This window comes from Cucumis melo, chromosome 6 (assembly GCF_025177605.1).
Source record: "Cucumis melo cultivar AY chromosome 6, USDA_Cmelo_AY_1.0, whole genome shotgun sequence".
NCBI classification, from domain to species: Eukaryota; Viridiplantae; Streptophyta; class Magnoliopsida; order Cucurbitales; family Cucurbitaceae; genus Cucumis; species Cucumis melo.
The window spans coordinates 16,348,401-16,365,921 of record NC_066862.1 but is presented as its reverse complement, the minus strand read 5'-3'; the positions used below and the strand labels follow the sequence as shown (position 1 = coordinate 16,365,921).

Sequence of the window (17,521 nt, the reverse complement as noted above, 5' to 3'; positions counted from 1 at the left end):
CATTTTATATTCTTATTGATTAAAAAGTTTTAGAATTAATTAATTATGTGTTTCTTAAAACATTTAATCTTAAATTTACAATAGTAGCATTTGTTTTTAAACATGTTGTTATTGAATATTTTAGGGTAGGTTGGTAATTTAAATAAAATCACTCATGTACACAATGCAATGAGTCTTTTTTTAAAACAAATAAGAAAACATTACTTATCCACGTATTAAGATCAAAATGATATAATTGTTATTAATTATTAAAAATAAAATAAAAAACATTACTTATAACACATTAAAGTTAAAATAATTTAAGTATTATTATTATTAAAAATAAAATAAATAAATAAATAAATAAATAAATAAATAAATTATTTATTATCTTTTAGTTACATTCTCACAAACTTTCTTAACTTAGTTGTAAGATTTTAAGAGATAAAAGAGGTTAAAACATGAAAAAAACTATCTCTTTATTTCAATGATTAAATTTTTAGAACAATTCATATAAGGTTAGTAACTTCTATTTTTGTCAACAATATAAATACCTCTCTTCGACCATTTTTCTTGCAAATATTTAAATTTTCACTTGATCTACTTAGGCTTTATTTAATTTTTTTCTTATTACTCACTCGTTGCCTTAATTTTATGTTATAGTATTATTAATACTTTGCAATGTTAGGAAAGACTCAAAGATATGCATGTAGTGGAACAAAAAAAAGAAAAAAAAAGATGCAATGTCAATTTTATGAAATCAAGTCCGATAATACTTTTAGTTTTCTCTTTTTTTATTTGTAGTAAATGATTAGAATCATTGATTTTTGTATGGAAGAGAGTAGAATATATTATCAATAATGAAGTCAAGTCCACTGAAGTCTTGAATTTTGTAAATTTATATTAGTTTGTTCTAGAGGATTATATTTACCCATTCCCTTTAAAGAAAAAACACAATCTTATCTTTTCCACCCACATACTCAATGGATTTTTTTTTTTTTAAAAAAGATTAATTAAGTTTCAAGGTTCTCACGTGCCACGCGTGTTATAAATTTATAGTGTAGTTAAAGGGTAAATTATAAGGTATTATTTACAGGTAAAATATTAAAAAAGATTATATTTATAAAATCAGGAAAACAAGGTTAAAATTCAATAGTTTATGAACAAAATGGACTATTTTTGTTTACGAGAACGCAATTGTAAGAACAAAAGGTTGTAAGGACAAAAGGGAAGAACTCATCTTCTTAGTCCCGAAGGAAAAGTCTCTCTCAGGTCGCCGCCGCCGCCTCCCGCCGGAAGAATCTCAGCATCTCTCTTCGACGCCCTAAAATTCCAACCCACACGATCATTTTCCATCGCTGTCCCTTCGGAATCCTCTCTTTCATCTTGTTAAACTTTTTATCTTCCCTCTCTATCTCTCTCTCGGAAGTCCTTCGACTTTTTCAAGGGATAATCTTCAGGTAACTTCTTCTCATCTCTTTCTTTTCTTTTTATAAACTCTGGTTATTACGTGAATATATTTTGTCGTAATTCTGTTAGGTTGTTTTTATCAATCGGAGTTTTGTATGGAGATATTTTTGTTTTGTTTTTTGAGAAGATGCGATCAGTATTATCTCTTTTGTTATATTTGTAAGAATATGGTTGTTATTCTGTGATTATAGATCTTTAAAGTGTTTTCGAAGTTTAAATCGAGCGAGGACGTTTGGCTCTTTTGGATAATGAATTATTGTTGTTTTTTCTTTGCATAAAATGTTCATTAATATCTATCGTTCTATTTGTTTGTTTGTTTTTTTTCTTTTTAAACTTTATTTCTAGTATCAGTTACATTCTTGTATAAATATTTTTTCCTTATAACAACTGGTGGTGAGTGTAGATATCATTTTCAACCCTTGGATGCTTATTTTCTTTTTCTCATGCGTATATTTCCTGCTTCTGGTTTTTGATCTGGAAACTGACTGTCTTGAGTGCCTGTATTGTAATCTCATTGACTTTGGAGGTTTGGAACCAAATATATTGTATTTGGGTATGGATGCTGCAGCCACGGACTTACGTTTTCTTTTTTAAAACAAATTTTATTTGAAAAATCTGCTTACGACTATACTTTTTTATCGCATGACTTCCAAAGCCTAAGGTTTTGCAGGGTGGGGGATAATCTTAAACAACATAAGAAACTATAATTACGTTTGTTTTATGCTTGTACTCTTTTATCATCAAAACTATATTGTTTTCTTTTAATTATAAAATCATCATTATGGTCCACGTAAAAGAACCTTAAAGGTCACGGTGGAGTTTATTTGGAAAAGAAACAGACCTATAAGCTTAGGATGGGGTTGTTTTACGGAATAGTTTTATTTATTTATGGTAGGTGAAACGAAATGTAACAAACTTGGGGAGCATAAAGTATGAGGTGCAAGAAAAAACAGTTGTTTATTCAATTTTTACAAAATCAAGTGACATAAAATGTAAATCATTGATTAATACACATGTATTTGATATTATTAATGAATAATCATACGATTAGACGAAGAAAATAATGGATAATGTACAAAAGACAAACAGTGATTGAATAATTTAATTCTTTTAACTACAAGGAGCCCAAGATATCATAAAAACAATCTTCATAATTACACTTTAGAGGTCCAACCAAGCAATAACTAAATAGGACTTTTTCTATGTTTTACTCCATTAGTGTACCCATAGTTGTGATATGTAAATTAAGATGAAGCTTTCTTTATTGTCTTTGACAATCATTATGTTATGTGATAATTTTTTAAACATTAAATTCAGGCTTATACCTCATAATGTCTCGATGTTTATGCATGGCTTGCTATTACTTGCTATTCCTGCAAGTATCACGATTAATGTTTTTCTTACCATTCTGCAGGACTTCTTTTCTATAATTCCTTGAAATCTGTTTCCTCCTACCACATCGATGACTACTCCTTTGGATATGTCACTAGAGGATGTGATAAAGAAGAATAATCGTGAAAAGCTTAGAGCACGAGGTAGGGCCCGTCGTGGGCGTGGAGCAGGTGGGTCTTTTAATGGTGGAAGAGGAGTAGTGATAGGATCAGTTCGTAGAGGTCCTCTCGGCATAAATGCACGGGCATCTGCTTACTCAATTCGCAAGGCAAGCTTCAAACTGTGATGTTTAATGCATATGCTTGAGAACCTGATATTCCTTGAAAATACATGCTCATGGGGGTCTCAAATAACAACACTATAGTAACTCTTAACAGAAGTGGATCAGTAATGTTGTTCTGTGGAGAATCTCATTGTGGGTCACCCTCTGATCCGAATTGTCTTCTGGTGTATTTGTACCATTATCTTTGCAAATATTGAATGCGTGTGGGTTATCTGGGTTATTTTCAAAGGACTTTCAAGGGTGGAGCATTATATTCTTGTCGATTTATAAGCTGATATGTGTTTTCCCCATCTGGATTCTTATCTGCATGCTTTCATCAGCCCCCACACAGAATGAAGAATGTTCAATGGCAGCATGATTTATTCGAAGATAGTCTTAGAGCTTCAGGGATTTCTGGAATTCAAATTGGCACAAAGTTGTACGTTTCCAACTTGGATTATGGGGTGACCAAAGAAGATATAAGGGTACAACTCAAGCCATATATATTTGACTAAAGATGCTTTCTCTTCATTTATTTATTTATTATTATTCACTTGGAACCTGATGGTGAACTCAGGAGTTGTTCTCTGAAATTGGAGACCTGAAAAGATTTGCAATTCATTATGACAAAAATGGTCGTCCAAGTGTAAGTTCAGCCACTGTCTTTATAAAATTATGCAGTAATGTGTTGCTATTTGAATTTCTTTAGAATCAAGTATCAATATTGTTTTGGTAGTCACAACTGTGTTAATTGAATCAATATTTCCTTTTGGTGGATTCTACTTTATCCGTATGCAGTACAGAATCTTTACTTTAGAAGTTGGACAGTGCTAGAAAAAGCTAGTATAAGGAACTTTTGACCAGAGTACATGTAACAACTTTGAGTTAATGATAAATTATATCTATTGCATGTTTTTATATTATCTTTCTAATGGTTTACTATTCTATTTCATAAAGAAAATTACACCAAGTCTCCAATGTAATTAATTGATTGTTAGTAACATGTGGTGCAAAAGACTCCTATAAAGTATGGATGGATTAGAATAGATGCAATCTTATTTCGAGTGAAAAAGATATGTTGTATTTTTAGTTAACTAACTTTGCCAGCTAGGCTCAACATGCTTCATTTTTAAGAAGTTTGAACGTAACTAATTTAATACATTCAGTTCATTTTAGTCTAGATATGTCAAAACTTGTTACTCTAATCCAACCTATTAAGGTTTTCAAGGTTGAGTTTTTTTTCTCCTTTCTTAAGGACTCGACCTATTTGCAAACCAATATATGAGCTTGTGATTTCACTTTTGTATGTGGTGGCATAGTTTCATTCTTTAGTGCCAATGGTTCCTTGACCATGTATTCTTTAGTTCTCGCTCGTCTTATTGTCTTTGCTTATCATTGTTATTCATATTTGGCTTCTTTAAGTTAGCATGAGATTTGTAAGAAAATATGATAGTTATCGTATTTCTGTTCTAGATATGTATATAAAGGTTAGCTTCCTTATCAAGGCTTAGTTGGCTGATAAACTTCCTATTATTTATTGAAGGGCTCAGCAGAGGTGGTATATACTCGGCGAAGTGATGCATTTGCTGCTCTGAAGCGCTATAACAATGTGTTATTGGATGGGAAGCCAATGAAGATTGAAATGCTTGGTGATAATGCTGAAATGCCGGTTTCTGCACGTATAAATGTTACTGGAACGAATGGAAGAAACAGGAGGACCGTTGTTCTAACGTATGTAGTATTCTATAATTGTCAATATTACTATTTCAAATCCCTTTTTACTACAATGTTTACTGTGTACCTTTCCAAAGGTGAGTGGTACTGCTAGTGGGGTTGGCGCGCCTCTTGTGTTGTCTAGGGGCGCCTCTTCAAATAGGTGATCGCCCCGCAACACCTTGTTGCACCTTTGCTGATGAAGAAGGCGAGTGCCTCTTCGAATATTCGTGTTTTCTTTCTTTTTTTAATTGATTAACAACCCATGAAATCGATTACTCAATCTTTTGAATTCAGCCACTTCCTTCAACTTTGCTTTGGTTTCTTCCTTTTAAACTCTTTGATATCACATTCTTCCTTGAACGACAATCCAACTCTCTTTACTCCTTCACGATTTTGCTTATTCTCTTTGAAAAACACCATTTGCAAAGAAACTTCATTGTTTCCTTGAGGCTCGAAGTTCCTCATCAATCCTGTCATCTTGCTTTTTATGATTGCTCCTTATGGGTTTTGATTTTGGGTTTCAATTGTGGGTTTTGATTGATTGAAGTTCTGAGTTTTATGTTAAGGTATATTAATATTAAACCATCATGGGTTGGCCTAGTGGTAAAAAAAGAGACATAGTCTTAATAACTAACTTAAGAGTCATAAGTTCGATTTATAGTGGCCACCTATCTAGGAATTAATTCGAGGTGCATGTAACCTGACCCGGACACTAAAGCTTGATAAATAGGGAAAATCTCTGATGAGGCTAGGAGCAAAGAATTTGCGAATAAAGTCTTATGGAACTGAATAAAGAGGAATTTCACCCTTGTTCATTGTACTCCTTCATTGTACGGATATCAAAAGAAAAAAAATATTATATGTCGTATCAGTGTTTTGAAAGGCGCGGCAAGGTGTGAGCCTAGGCCCAAGTCACACGGCTTGGGCTTCTCATTGAACAGGCGAGGCGCTGTGCATTAGGTGCAGGCTTTTCACTCAGCTGTGGGCTGGGCTTTTAAAATATATATATTATAATAGATTTTTTAAACCTAATTAAGTGTTTTTTAAGCTAAGAAACATCCCAACTCTACGTTTTAAACTGAGCAACTTCAACAATCCACCTTGGTCAAGTCTCATTTCCATCTTGGTTATATTTTTATATTTTTATACATTGTTGCTCTTTTCAATTTTGTAGATACATACATACGTACAATACATTCATATATATATATATATATATACTCAATATATAGTGTGCCTCATGAAAAAAAGCCCGCGCCTTTTTGTGCACCTTGCATCTAGGCTCCTGAGGGTCATTGCGCCGTAGTGCACCTCGAGCCTTTTAAAACACTGTGTTGTATAATATTACAATTTTTTTCTGTTGATTTCTCTAACCTTGAGCAAAATTTTTAGTAAAATACCAGTCCTAGTGAGGTTGGATTATGAATTCTTGAGCCATAATATCTGTATTTATTATTATATATTTTTATATTCATTTTTAGTGGGTGGGTTGAAATATTTCTTTTGGCGCCTTGCATTGTTTTCTAATAAGTAATAATAATCTTAATATTTGCATGTTACATTCTTTTATATTCAGTGGAGTGAGGTTTGAAATATTATCTTAATTTTCTTTTCAATAAGTTGATCTTATAATTTATATGTTATTATATAACATTGGGATTCTTTACAATTTATTATTATTTATCTTTGAGGCTTTTACATATGAATATGATCTTATGTTTTACATATATTATTTATTTATTGTGCTTGCTTCGCTCACGCGTTGCTGTTTTGTTGCCCTGAGGCGATCGAAGGACTTGTCACCTTGAGTTGCACCTTGCACTTTGAAAACACCCATTTAGATATCCATTTACCAAATATTTTTCTTGAGTCTAGCAAAATGTAAGCTTCTGTTGCTGATTGCTGGGATGGAAAATCAAACTTGGACCTTGGGCTTGAGAAAAGGCCTTTTTGATAGAGAATTAACCTGCAAGGTGGCTCTTGTTGCGATGTTTTGGTTAATACAGAGGGAAGACTCTTCAATAGCATTGTTTGGTCTCTTAAAAAGTCTGTTCTTACTCTTTTAAGTCTGCCTTTATGACCCTTGCTTACAAGCGCAGTAGTATAAACTCAGCTTTGATTAGGCTTATCTGGAAATATGATAAGCTTTAGAAAGTAGAAGTTTTCCTTTGCTTGGATCTGCTTGGATAGGAAGGTCACTAGAAGAATTTTTTTATAAATGAATAGAAGTTGAAAGTTTTGCATTGAAGGCGCTCACACTATCAATGGGCCTCTAAAATTTAAAAAATTCTCAAATTACTTATATAAACTACTTGATTTTATTCATGGTCTAAAATTTTAAAACTTCTCAAATGCACTTATATAAACTACTTGGTTTTATTAGTAGTACCATGAGAAAAAGGTTGGACCTCTTTTGGTAACTAACCCCCATAACAACTGAACGTGTTTTGAGGATGTATCGAGCTTGAACATGAATTGTCAAAAGTTGGAATTTTTGGGATCGACCTTGATCCATATGTTCGCTTCATTAGTGGTGAATTTGGATTGCAAGGTTGGTGATTGGCCTCTTAATGGTGAGCGTAAAACCTTGTCATTTTTTGGTTTCCATCATTTAGAAAATTTAGGAAAGGCTCTTCTCATGCATCTCTAAAGGAGGTTGATAGATTCTCATTCAAGCTACATTGTTCCAACCTTCCCTTCAACTTTGTGGATGAGCAACAAGTAAAGGGGTTGGTTGCAATCTTCGATGGATGAAGTAAGTTAACTTCGGAAGGAGTTTTTACGAATTGTTAACCTAAAACGGGAATAATTTAGCCAGAATTCTCATTCAAGGTACATTGTTCCAACCTTCCCATTAACTTGGTGGATGGGCAACAACTAAAGGGGTGTTTCTTAATCTTAGATGGGATGGAGTAAGTTAACTTTGGAAGGAGTTTTACGGATTGTTAACCTAAAATCGAATGATTTATCCTTGCTGGCTAAATGGATTTGAAGATTTTATAAAGAGAAATCCACCCTGTTGAGGCAGTTTCACTCATCACTTGCAAAGTTGGCGACGATGTTTATTTATGGATTTTTTTTTATATTTGTAAGTGTCCAATTCAGCTTATGTGCACCTCGACTAATTTTATGGGACAGTTTACCTGACCCTCAAAGTTGGTAATGTTAAGACGCTCCTAATTTATGGATTCTTATTGAGGCTCTGAAATATATCTTTCCTTGGTTGCTATTACAAAGGGCATCTTGTAGCTAAAATGTGGAACAAATCTTTGGCTTCTTCGGATTTCTTCCCTAGGAGAGATTGGACGTATGGAGAAACTAGGATTGGGCCAGCCTTCATAAGCTGTTGTCAGTTGATGTGAATCTCAATGAATCGTCTGACATTTGGTGCTGGAATTTAGAGATGGATTGGTTTCTTTTTTTCCTTGTCAAAATCTCTTTCCAAGTTGTTAGCTTTGATTGGACAATTGGGCGGTAAAGATTTGTTAAGCATTTAGAAAGAATTATACTGGAAAGGGTGAAGTTCTTTATAGGAAAGTCAAGTCACTCATGTTTTAATACTTACAACAACCTTCTAATGCAATCTCCTTGGATATCCATCTCTCCTAACTGCTGCATTTTGTGCAAAGTCACAAGGGATTTGTTTAGTCATCTCTTATTCTGGTGCAAACAAGCCAAAATCTTCGAACTTCATTTGTCAAAAGTTTAGGTGGCAGATTTCCTTTTCTTTTGATGTTGGGACATTCTCCCTCTTGTTTCAGTGGAGACTTCTTCAAGGAGAAGAAGATCCTTTGTCTAAACGTCGTTTGGGATCTCTTGTGGTCTGGTTGGAATGCAATTCTAGTACCTTCATAGATAGGGAACAAGACCTCCCATCTTATTTAACATCTTTTAAATACTTCATCTAGTCGATGTTACTGTTACCATTGAAATGAAAACTACATGTTTTGAAGTACCAATAGAAGAACTTAAATCAACCGCTCTTGGGGGAAGAACATCCAACTTTGAGTGGTTTTCTCTGTCTTTAGATAATGGGGAAAGGCCTCATTGAGATCACCTTGGAGATAATACTAACCCTAGACAGAAAACAGTATGAGTGGTTTTCTTTGTCTTTAGATAATGGGGAAAGGCCTCATTGAGATCACCTTGGAGATAATACTAACCCTAGACAGAAAACAGTATTTCGGAGTATTCGAAATAGTGTTAATTAAAGACAAAATAGTGTAGTATTCCTACCGATCATTATGGGTTGACCTAGTGGCTAAAATGGAGACAGTCTCTATATATGGCTAAGAGGTCATGGGTTCAATCCCTACCTAGGCATCGATATCCTATGAGTTTACTTGATACCCAAGTTTTGTAATGTGTTTTGTGAGATTAGTCGTGGTGCTTGTATGTTGACCTAGACACTCATGGATATAACAAAAAAAATGTACTTTTAGTTTAATCTTTAGCACTTTAAAGATATGTAATAAACACCTTTTTTCTTCTAGATTGTATTTTTAGTTCCATCGTATGTAAAATCACTACAAAAAAGTTTCATTGTGCGTATGCTTTCTAATACCCACTTCCAATATAATGTAACTATACTAGACGCACAAATTCTTGCTACTGCCCTAAACTAGCTTTTGCTGATTGCTGTTAAGTTCCTTCTTAAAATACACTTCCTCTAGATTTACTTTAGTTTTCGAAATGCATCGGATAGCTTTTCTTGCTTTTAACTTGGAGTGAACTTTCTCTACCTCTTTGTAGCTATTAGATGCAACTACAGCATTTCAATCCTCATGTTACGTTGGAGGAACTTATTGTAATTACAGTCACATATAGTAATTCTCTTGTAACCTATTTCGTCAATGAATGAACAGAATTCTTGGGGGCATGGAGAAATCTGTTAGTGTGTCGGTCGCAAGACCATTTTGTAATTATGATATCAAACTATTTCTTTTGGAATGGAGTCCCTTCTATACTTCATGTTGAGCTCTTTTTTTTTTTTTGGGCCGTATTTTTGTTTGCCCTTATACTCTTTCATTTTTTTCAATGGAAATTGGTCTTAAACAAAAAGGAAAAAATGAAAGGAAGAGAAAAGGAACAAGGTAAAAAGTTACGTATTGTTTAGATTGGTCTATGATAAATTTTGTAGTAGTTTGATATAGTTTTCGTGCTGTCCTTTGAAAATTGTACTTCTAACATGTTTGATGAAAAGAAACATAATCTGCCTTGATTAGTAATATTAAGATTTGTTGGGTATATGCAGGCCTGAATCTGGTCGCAATGCTACTTTCAACGTGGTCAACCCTTTTCCTGGGTAAGTTTTAACTGGACATTGCTTTTGGCATGAGATTTTTATATTCAATTTCGGAGTAGCTGGGTTTTATTATTACTATTATTATTTTGTTCTGGGATTCTTTTACTGCCTGATAGTAGGATTGGTTTTGAAGTCTTTGATTCTTGGTTACTCGTATCTTTGATTTTCTTAGGGGTGTTAGAATTGAGAGTTATATTTTTTCTACCTGTTTGGGAGTGTGGGAGACAAGCTAATGAACTATTGCCACCTTTTTGCTTTCCTTTTCTAATTTTTTCTTTATGTTAGAAAATGATTTGGTACGATAATGTTTAATACATTTTTAGAATGAAAAAGAAAGAACTGATAACAGAGGTTCGTGATAGTAGTGTAATACTTTTGTGTGTGTTTCCTAAATTTTTATAAATCAACTATTTAAATATATGCCCCAATTAATTTTGAAAATTAATATGAATAAAAATATGAAAATTAAAAAACAGAACTTTTCTTCTAGTTCTTTATAAGGTCAAATTTACATTCAGTCTTAACTTTTTGGTTTCTATTACTAAACTTTAAAAAGTGTCAGAATAAGTCTTTTATTATTATTTTTATTTATTAATGAGAAACAAGGTGAAATAAAACATGTTAATGAAAAGAGAACGTAACCTATAGGCCCATGGGATGAGAGGTCCCTAAGCCTTAATTGTCCTCTAATGTTTATTTTAAGAAGAATTGTGGAAAGTGCACCACGTGGGGGCCACCGTAAGTTGTACGTTTTCATCTATTGTCGTCAAGTCCTCGTCTTTCAACTATTATGTATAACAAGTTGTTGACTTATTCAATATTTTCTTTAAAATTCATGGATCTACTAGAATACAAAATTGAAAGTTTTGGATTCTATTAAATTGAAATTAACTATATCTAATAGAACATAAACTTTCTTTAAAAAATTGATTATTCTAAGCACATAAAATTGTTGAAATTTCAAAGAAACCAATCAGTGTAGGATATTCGATCTCTTGGAAACTGGATGAGTTTGAGGCCATTCTTGATAGTAGTCACTGAAAGTATCCTTTGAAAGGTTTATAAAAGTGTATGTCATGAGTGGGAAATGGAGTGAGATGAATCAACTTTGGTTAAATTGGTAAAACTTGTTCTTATTGCTGTCTGGGTTTATTGAAACTTTTGGGTTTTGTATAGTCCAAGTCATCGGGGAGGTCTGAGGAATGCTCGTGGCCGCGGGCGAGGTGCTTGGACCCGTGGTGTAGGTCTAGGAGGAAGTGGAGGAGGTCGTGGCCGAGGGCGTGGTCGTGGCCGTGGGCAGGGAAGGAAAAAACCTGTGGAGAAGTCCTCAGATGAACTTGACAAGGAGCTTGAAAACTACCATGCAGAAGCCATGCAAACCTGAGGAGAGGAACCTTTGTCGAATGTGCAAAAGTTGAAGCATGATCCGATTAACTTGTGTTAGTAAGAATATATATCGCATTCTCGGTTGTGATTATTTTGTTATTATTAGTTTACATGTTTTTTTTTTTTTTTTTTTTTTACATCGGTAGACTAGATATGTATTTTTCCTGTTAAAGGAGATGATACTGTTTGACCCTCTATTATCAAAACTATCTTTATGGTTGATCCTGAATGAATCGAGCTTGGGATCATCGACCTCTCAAATAGGTAAATTTCTTTATGTATAAAGGGTTAAGTTATTTCTGTGAACTTCCCGTTCTCTTTTATTTCCTTATCTCGAATCAAAGATGTTGCAAACTTGTACTTAATCAAGTTCATATATTTTTGGCTGATTGAACTTTATATTTTGCTTTAATGCTCGACTGCAATTTGATCAGTTGGATTGATTGTTTCATTTTCTCATATGAACTATTGACAATTTATCAAAATTTTACCGAAATATTCAGGATTTTCGTCTTTTGGTTGATATAAATAGTAACACTAATTCGATGCATCCAATGCATTTGGATGGCAAAATTCAAACTCAGCGGTCGTTAAGTGCGTTGAGTAGATGCTAGGGTTGTGCTGTGGTTGGTTGGAGTCTATTTTTCAACGAACTTGCCACCAAGCTGTCCTACGTTGGTCAGAGATGCATACAAAAGAGAGGGAAAAAAGGGGGGAAAACTCACTCCATCATTTAATCACCAAAATCCACAAGCAAAGTAAATACACAACATCATCAATCACAGTTTAATGAATGTTCTTTGACACGGAAGAACATTCTTCCCTTCTCATCTGTATAATTGTTGTTACTCTTGAAGGCAAACTGCCCAATTGTAAAAATCATGCTACTTTACAGTAAAAAAAATTCACAAATACAAAGAATTAAGATGTATCCTGACCTTTGTACTCACAACCGACTCAAAAATGCACAAGGAAATCTGACCTCAAAATGACTAAAAGGAAGAATGTAGTAAATGATGCTATTGAGACTGATGGGGAGCTTCACTTGTTGCTGTTGCTACATCTTTTCTAAGAAGAAGGCCTCCTGATTCATTTCGATGAAATAGCTTTTCAACTACTTCGTCCCAGTTTGTCCTGCCAGAAACAGGTTTCGTCTTCGTTGAGAATTCTTCATTTTCGGTAGGAGGCTCTTGTGTTTCGTCGTCTTCACGAGAAGCCTCATCGTCCACTGAAACAGCGTGAGGTACATTCAGACTAACAGCTCTATCCAAAGCATCTTTGTGTTCTTTATCAAGGGTCCGCTTCCTCTCAAATTTCTGTACTGTTGGCGCAGTTGTAATTGTACTGTCAGCAGTTTCTTTCATTAACTGAGAAGTGTGAAGTACTTTGTTAATTTATGAAATTATTTGCCTAAGTATCATAGGCTACTACAAATCCTAAACAGATGATGTTGGCCTAAGTATGGTTCAGTAAAATTATAATTAGGTGACTTTACATCTATTTTGTGGCAATAGCATCTGTTGAAACTTTCTCCCAAGGGAAAAAGTAAAACGGATAAGGGTCTCGCTACGTTGATTGTGCCTTACCCAAAACTCATGTCCATCCAATGGTAGGGTCTTAGGCACTGTATTGGAATAATTTAAGTGATAGCAACCAACACCACACATCGAGAAAACATTTATACTTTGGACGTAGAGTTAAGAGTATTATTGGGGGATATTAGTAATTAGCTATGTAAGTAGCTCTGGAAATGTGTCCATGGCTGGTGGAAACTTGGAATCATGATAGAAATGAGAGGCTTCAGATTTCTGCAGGGTATGTTTCATAGAGAAACAGAAACATGGTCAGAGGCAGAGCTAATATAAGACTTGAAGAGGAGATAAAAGATTCGATCCTGAAAGCCACTCCCTATTCTTGAACATATAACTACAGACTAATCCACTATGTGGAAAGAAGTAGTTAAGCAATGTGAGATATATATGAAAGAATTAGATACCCAAAAGGATGGTCATTATCTTTGCCCATTTCTCCGTGGAGCTAAGAATACTGTTGAATGAACGAGTGAAGAAATCTTAATCTAGCTTTCTCTGGGTTGGTGCTAAATATATTTTCAGGAAACTTGGAAGAAAACTTCGTCCTTTTTCCCTTCCCCATTTGCTCCAAATTGTTGTCATAAAATCATGGAGCGTTTTGGTATACAATGAAGAATCAAGATGATCAAGGAATGCTTCCACAAAATTTTGTAGTTACCCCTTTTGAGCCAAAACAAGGATCAAGGATCTTTTGGTAATCTTGGGGTATGATGTAGATATAGCTACCGCACATGGGGAGTTAAAGCTTCGGGAGTGATATTCATTTGAGAGATATTTTTTGAGTAAAGATTTCTCATGCAGCACCCCTAATAAATTTTTGCACAAGTATGATAATACTAAAGAATTTTTGTAGTAAAAAAACATTCTTCTCCTTATCCCATCACAGGGAGGATAACACTTTGAGATATTGGAGCAGATAAATGAGGTACACTGAATTATTATTGAGATTATACTTACTTCCAAGGCCTTCCTTGCTTCCTTTTCTATCCATATTATACCATGATCAGATGTGGCATGACATGACAAGACAATATGTTCAAATCTTCCATCAACAGGAATAGCAGTTCTAATTTCAGGAGGAAACCTCCCACATCTGGAAAGCAAGAAGTGAAAGCATAAGTACAACTAAATGATTTGTTATTAGTTACAATCAGATAGATGATAACGGATCACAATTGATTCCAACAAAACATTTGAATGACGGGGATCATTTGCAAATCTCTGCAAATTTATGAAGTCTCTTTATAATTCTTTTTTCGATGCAAGCAAATTGAAGTTGAAAAACAGATAAGAGTAAATCAATGGGAACTCGTATTATAGGAGTACTTACTAAAATTTAATCTGGTAAAATATACCAATGGGCTCCTAAACCCTCTTCTATTTACAAATCATGACCAATGTTTCACCAAAAGAAAACAGAAAAAAGTTTGTGGAAACCATACACCAAACTGCTTAGTTGAACAAGAGGGAGCTACACAGTGAAAATTAGCTGGGTTTGTCGTGTGACGTCCAAACACTGTCTGTTGCAAATTTGGAATTAAGAATTAAGTTACATACAAAGGACAAGAACTTAATTTATGAAGACAGCTGTAGTTGAAGACAGGTAAATGATTGATGTTTGGAAAGCGGCATAAACATGTTCACTTTAGAAGACAACTAAAATGTGCTGACAGACGGTACAAGCGAACATTCAATATTCAACCAAAGAAATTAAAAAACAAATCTTCATGAATCAAGGACAATAAAATAAGTGGCCTATACCTGCAAAATTTTCTTTCAACAATATGATACATTCTTCCGGGTGCGTAAAGTCTTCTTTGATCCCGCAGTTTTCGACCCTCGGGTATGAAGGTGTCCCTCAAGCAAACCAGAAATAACAGGCAAGGCAAACTGTCCAAAGCATCAATGCCTGGTTTAAGAGATATTAATAGCAATTTTATTGCACTAGTTCTAGGAAGAAGACGTTTTCATTGTCATAGATCCAAAAAAAGTCAGCTCAAAAGTGAGACATACCAAAAGATTGACTTGAATATATCTTCCAAGGGTGTGGCAGTTCTTGGCAAGAAATCATCCTGAACAAGAACAACCAAACAATGTAGAAAAGAGAGAGAAAAAAAAAAAAGTTCTTTTCGATAATTAAATTTACAATCTAAGGACAACTATTGGTAGCAGTAACCAGAAACTAGGAAGCCCCAAAACCAAAACTAGGAATTACATACAAAACAAGCCAATTACACAACAGGAATCAAACTAAAAAACTGAATAGCAATAAGCTTTAGAAAGAACTCAAAAGGCCACAGGCAACTTAGCTTTCCTCCCAAGAAACCCTTTTATTCTTCAAAAACATCTGATTTCTTTCAAACCAAACTAAATACTCCAGACCACGTCAATTTAAAAAACAAACGAACAAAGAAACTAACATAACTTTATCTATAACAACTGAATTTATCCCTTCATGATGCAAAAAATGGCTGTGCATTGATTCGAGAACAGCAAGCAAGTCCTTAAGAAATAACAAACAAATCTCCAGTCAAATGGTGGGAAAGGGAGAAACCAAGGTGAGTAAGAACTAAAATGAGAAAATCGAAAAAATGAAAGAGTACTCAGAATCCTTCAACGCCATTTTGAGCTAAATACCACAGAATATGAAGAAATTCAATACAGGGTTTAGAAAGGAGCTGCAACAGACTTAATCAAAACTCGTTAATCATTAAATGGGGTTTGACCAAAACTAATCTATTACCTGCAAAATGACAGAATTAATCACATCCGCATATTTCACAGCCAAATTAAGCGACATACATCTGGCCGGCGCCACCGCATAGCACCGGACTTTACTCCTCGGAATACCACCCAACAGGTCCCGATGATTCACCACAATGACAGTCAACAAGGCCGCCACACCAGAACCCAAAGAATGACCCGCAAACACCATATTGTAATCCGACCCATTCTCAAGCCAAAGACGTTTAAGCGTCTCAGATTCCTGATTCAGTAACCAAGTCGCGGATTTTAGAAGACCATGATGAACAAACCCACCATCAAACATTTGCATCCCCAATCGATTATCCAACAACAGCTTGTAATCACTCTCTTTCACTAAATTAAGACCCCGAATGGCAAGAACAATTTCTCGATGGTCGTGGTCGACGTAGATTATGTACGGCGGAGCCCGACCATTTGTCTGCTCGTAAGTGACGCGTTTGATTAGCCATTCGGGGTTGGGACGGTAACCCCCAGAAGGAAGAAATTGAGGGTTATTGAGATCGGACTCGTAAACGGCCAGGATTAAACGGCAGACTCGAGGGACTGGCTCAAAGTCGTCACAAGTGGCCGGCGGCCAAGTGGCGCTGTCGTAAGAGCCGATGTAGGTACATCGCTTCCAAGCCCATCTTAAGCAACCCAAAACCACAACACACTCGATTCCGCAGGAGAATGACATTTTTAGAGAAAAATGGAACGTGGGGTTTTGGTTGAATCGAAAATGGGTATTGAAGAAACACAAAGAATCAGAGGAAGGAAGGAAATGGTGAAACCGAGCTTAGAGACAAAGAGACAGACAGTGATTTGGGTTAACTTTAGTGGAAACTTTGGATTTGTGTTTTTCTTTTTCTTCTTTTCTTTGCTTTGCTTTGTTGTTTTGGTTTTTGTTTATAGAGAGAGCCGTCTTCTTCTCTTCTCTCTTTCTTCATGGCATCTCTCCATTTTAATACTGAAAAAGTTGAAAGAAAACAGATGGGATTTTAATTGTGTGTTGTTTTTGGTGTTCACATATTATGATATCATGTGAAACACTCCATTTTTTATGTCAACTCCCATTGTCTTAGGGTATCATTGTTATTATTGTTGAATTAACAAAGTGAGGATGAGGCCAAATTTCAATCCCCTAATAAAAATAAATAAATATATGAAACATTTGATTCTCCTGCCCATGTTAAACTTAAAAAGGAAAAACAAAAATGTTTAATAATAAGTTTAGAGTGTTTTAAAAGGTGGAGTTAGCAATAGAATGCAGGTATGATTTAGAACTTGACTAACCGAAAATCAATATTTTAAAGTTTCAGAAATGAAAAGAACATATAAGTTCAAGGTCGAAAAGATAAGTCTTAAAAATTAGATTTTGAATCAAACATTTGCTGCAAGCAAATTTAATAGTTCAAAAAAAGGAAAAAAGTGCAGGTGAATTGTGCGTCCAAACCGACCTCTTGCTCAAGGGCATTTGCCTATCTCCTCCTTCATTCCACATTCTAAATTTATCAACGTGGGAAAGCTTTGGAGAATAAAAAAATAATATATTTTCTCTTTTTACAAATTTTTCATCCAATAATCTTTCACTTGAAATTTTTCTGATATTAGTCCCTCACTTGAAAATTTTTAAGAATATTTTCATCGAGTAGTGTCTATCTCTATAGTGTTGTG

The 17,521-nt window shown here is 34.5% G+C and overlaps 2 protein-coding genes across 3 annotated transcripts; one reads left to right on the top strand and one right to left on the bottom strand.

Moving 5' to 3' along the window:
• The first annotated feature begins 1,168 nt into the window (after nt 1-1,168).
• LOC103496802 (THO complex subunit 4D) lies at nt 1,169-11,875 on the top strand. The gene is made up of 7 exons (XM_008458798.3): nt 1,169-1,439; nt 2,864-3,109; nt 3,445-3,588; nt 3,681-3,749; nt 4,647-4,834; nt 10,074-10,124; nt 11,301-11,875. Exons 2-7 carry the CDS (start codon nt 2,912-2,914, stop codon nt 11,506-11,508), a joined length of 858 nt encoding a protein of 285 aa, XP_008457020.1. The 5' UTR covers nt 1,169-1,439; nt 2,864-2,911; the 3' UTR covers nt 11,509-11,875.
• Nucleotides 11,876-12,242: 367 nt separating this feature from the next.
• Nucleotides 12,243-16,860, bottom strand: LOC103496803 (uncharacterized). 2 transcript variants are annotated; one of them, XM_008458800.3, is made up of 5 exons: nt 15,846-16,860; nt 15,116-15,174; nt 14,864-14,992; nt 14,060-14,195; nt 12,243-12,877 (listed from the first exon to the last, which is right to left on the bottom strand). In XM_008458800.3, the coding sequence occupies exons 1-5, from the start codon at nt 16,542-16,544 to the stop codon at nt 12,530-12,532; spliced, it is 1,371 nt and encodes a 456-aa protein (XP_008457022.1). In that variant the 5' UTR covers nt 16,545-16,860; the 3' UTR covers nt 12,243-12,529. The 2 variants fall into 2 exon arrangements, with proteins under 2 accessions (XP_008457022.1, XP_050941492.1); XM_051085535.1 differs by having other exon boundaries at nt 12,243-12,831.
• Between the last annotated feature and the right edge of the window lie 661 nt (nt 16,861-17,521).

Coding starts and splice junctions, on each gene's coding strand:
- LOC103496802 (XM_008458798.3), top strand. CDS start 2,912: ATGACTACTCCTTTGGATATGTCACTAGAGGATGTGATAAAGAAGAAT. Junction 3,110..3,444: donor CTGCTTACTCAATTCGCAAG/GCAAGCTTCAAA, acceptor TGCTTTCATCAG/CCCCCACACAGAATGAAGAA. Junction 3,750..4,646: donor ACAAAAATGGTCGTCCAAGT/GTAAGTTCAGCC, acceptor TATTTATTGAAG/GGCTCAGCAGAGGTGGTATA.
- LOC103496803 (XM_008458800.3), bottom strand. CDS start 16,544: ATGTCATTCTCCTGCGGAATCGAGTGTGTTGTGGTTTTGGGTTGCTTA. Junction 14,993..15,115: donor ATATTCAAGTCAATCTTTTG/GTATGTCTCACT, acceptor TGCTTTGGACAG/TTTGCCTTGCCTGTTATTTC. Junction 12,878..14,059: donor AAGCAAGGAAGGCCTTGGAA/GTAAGTATAATC, acceptor CACACTTCTCAG/TTAATGAAAGAAACTGCTGA.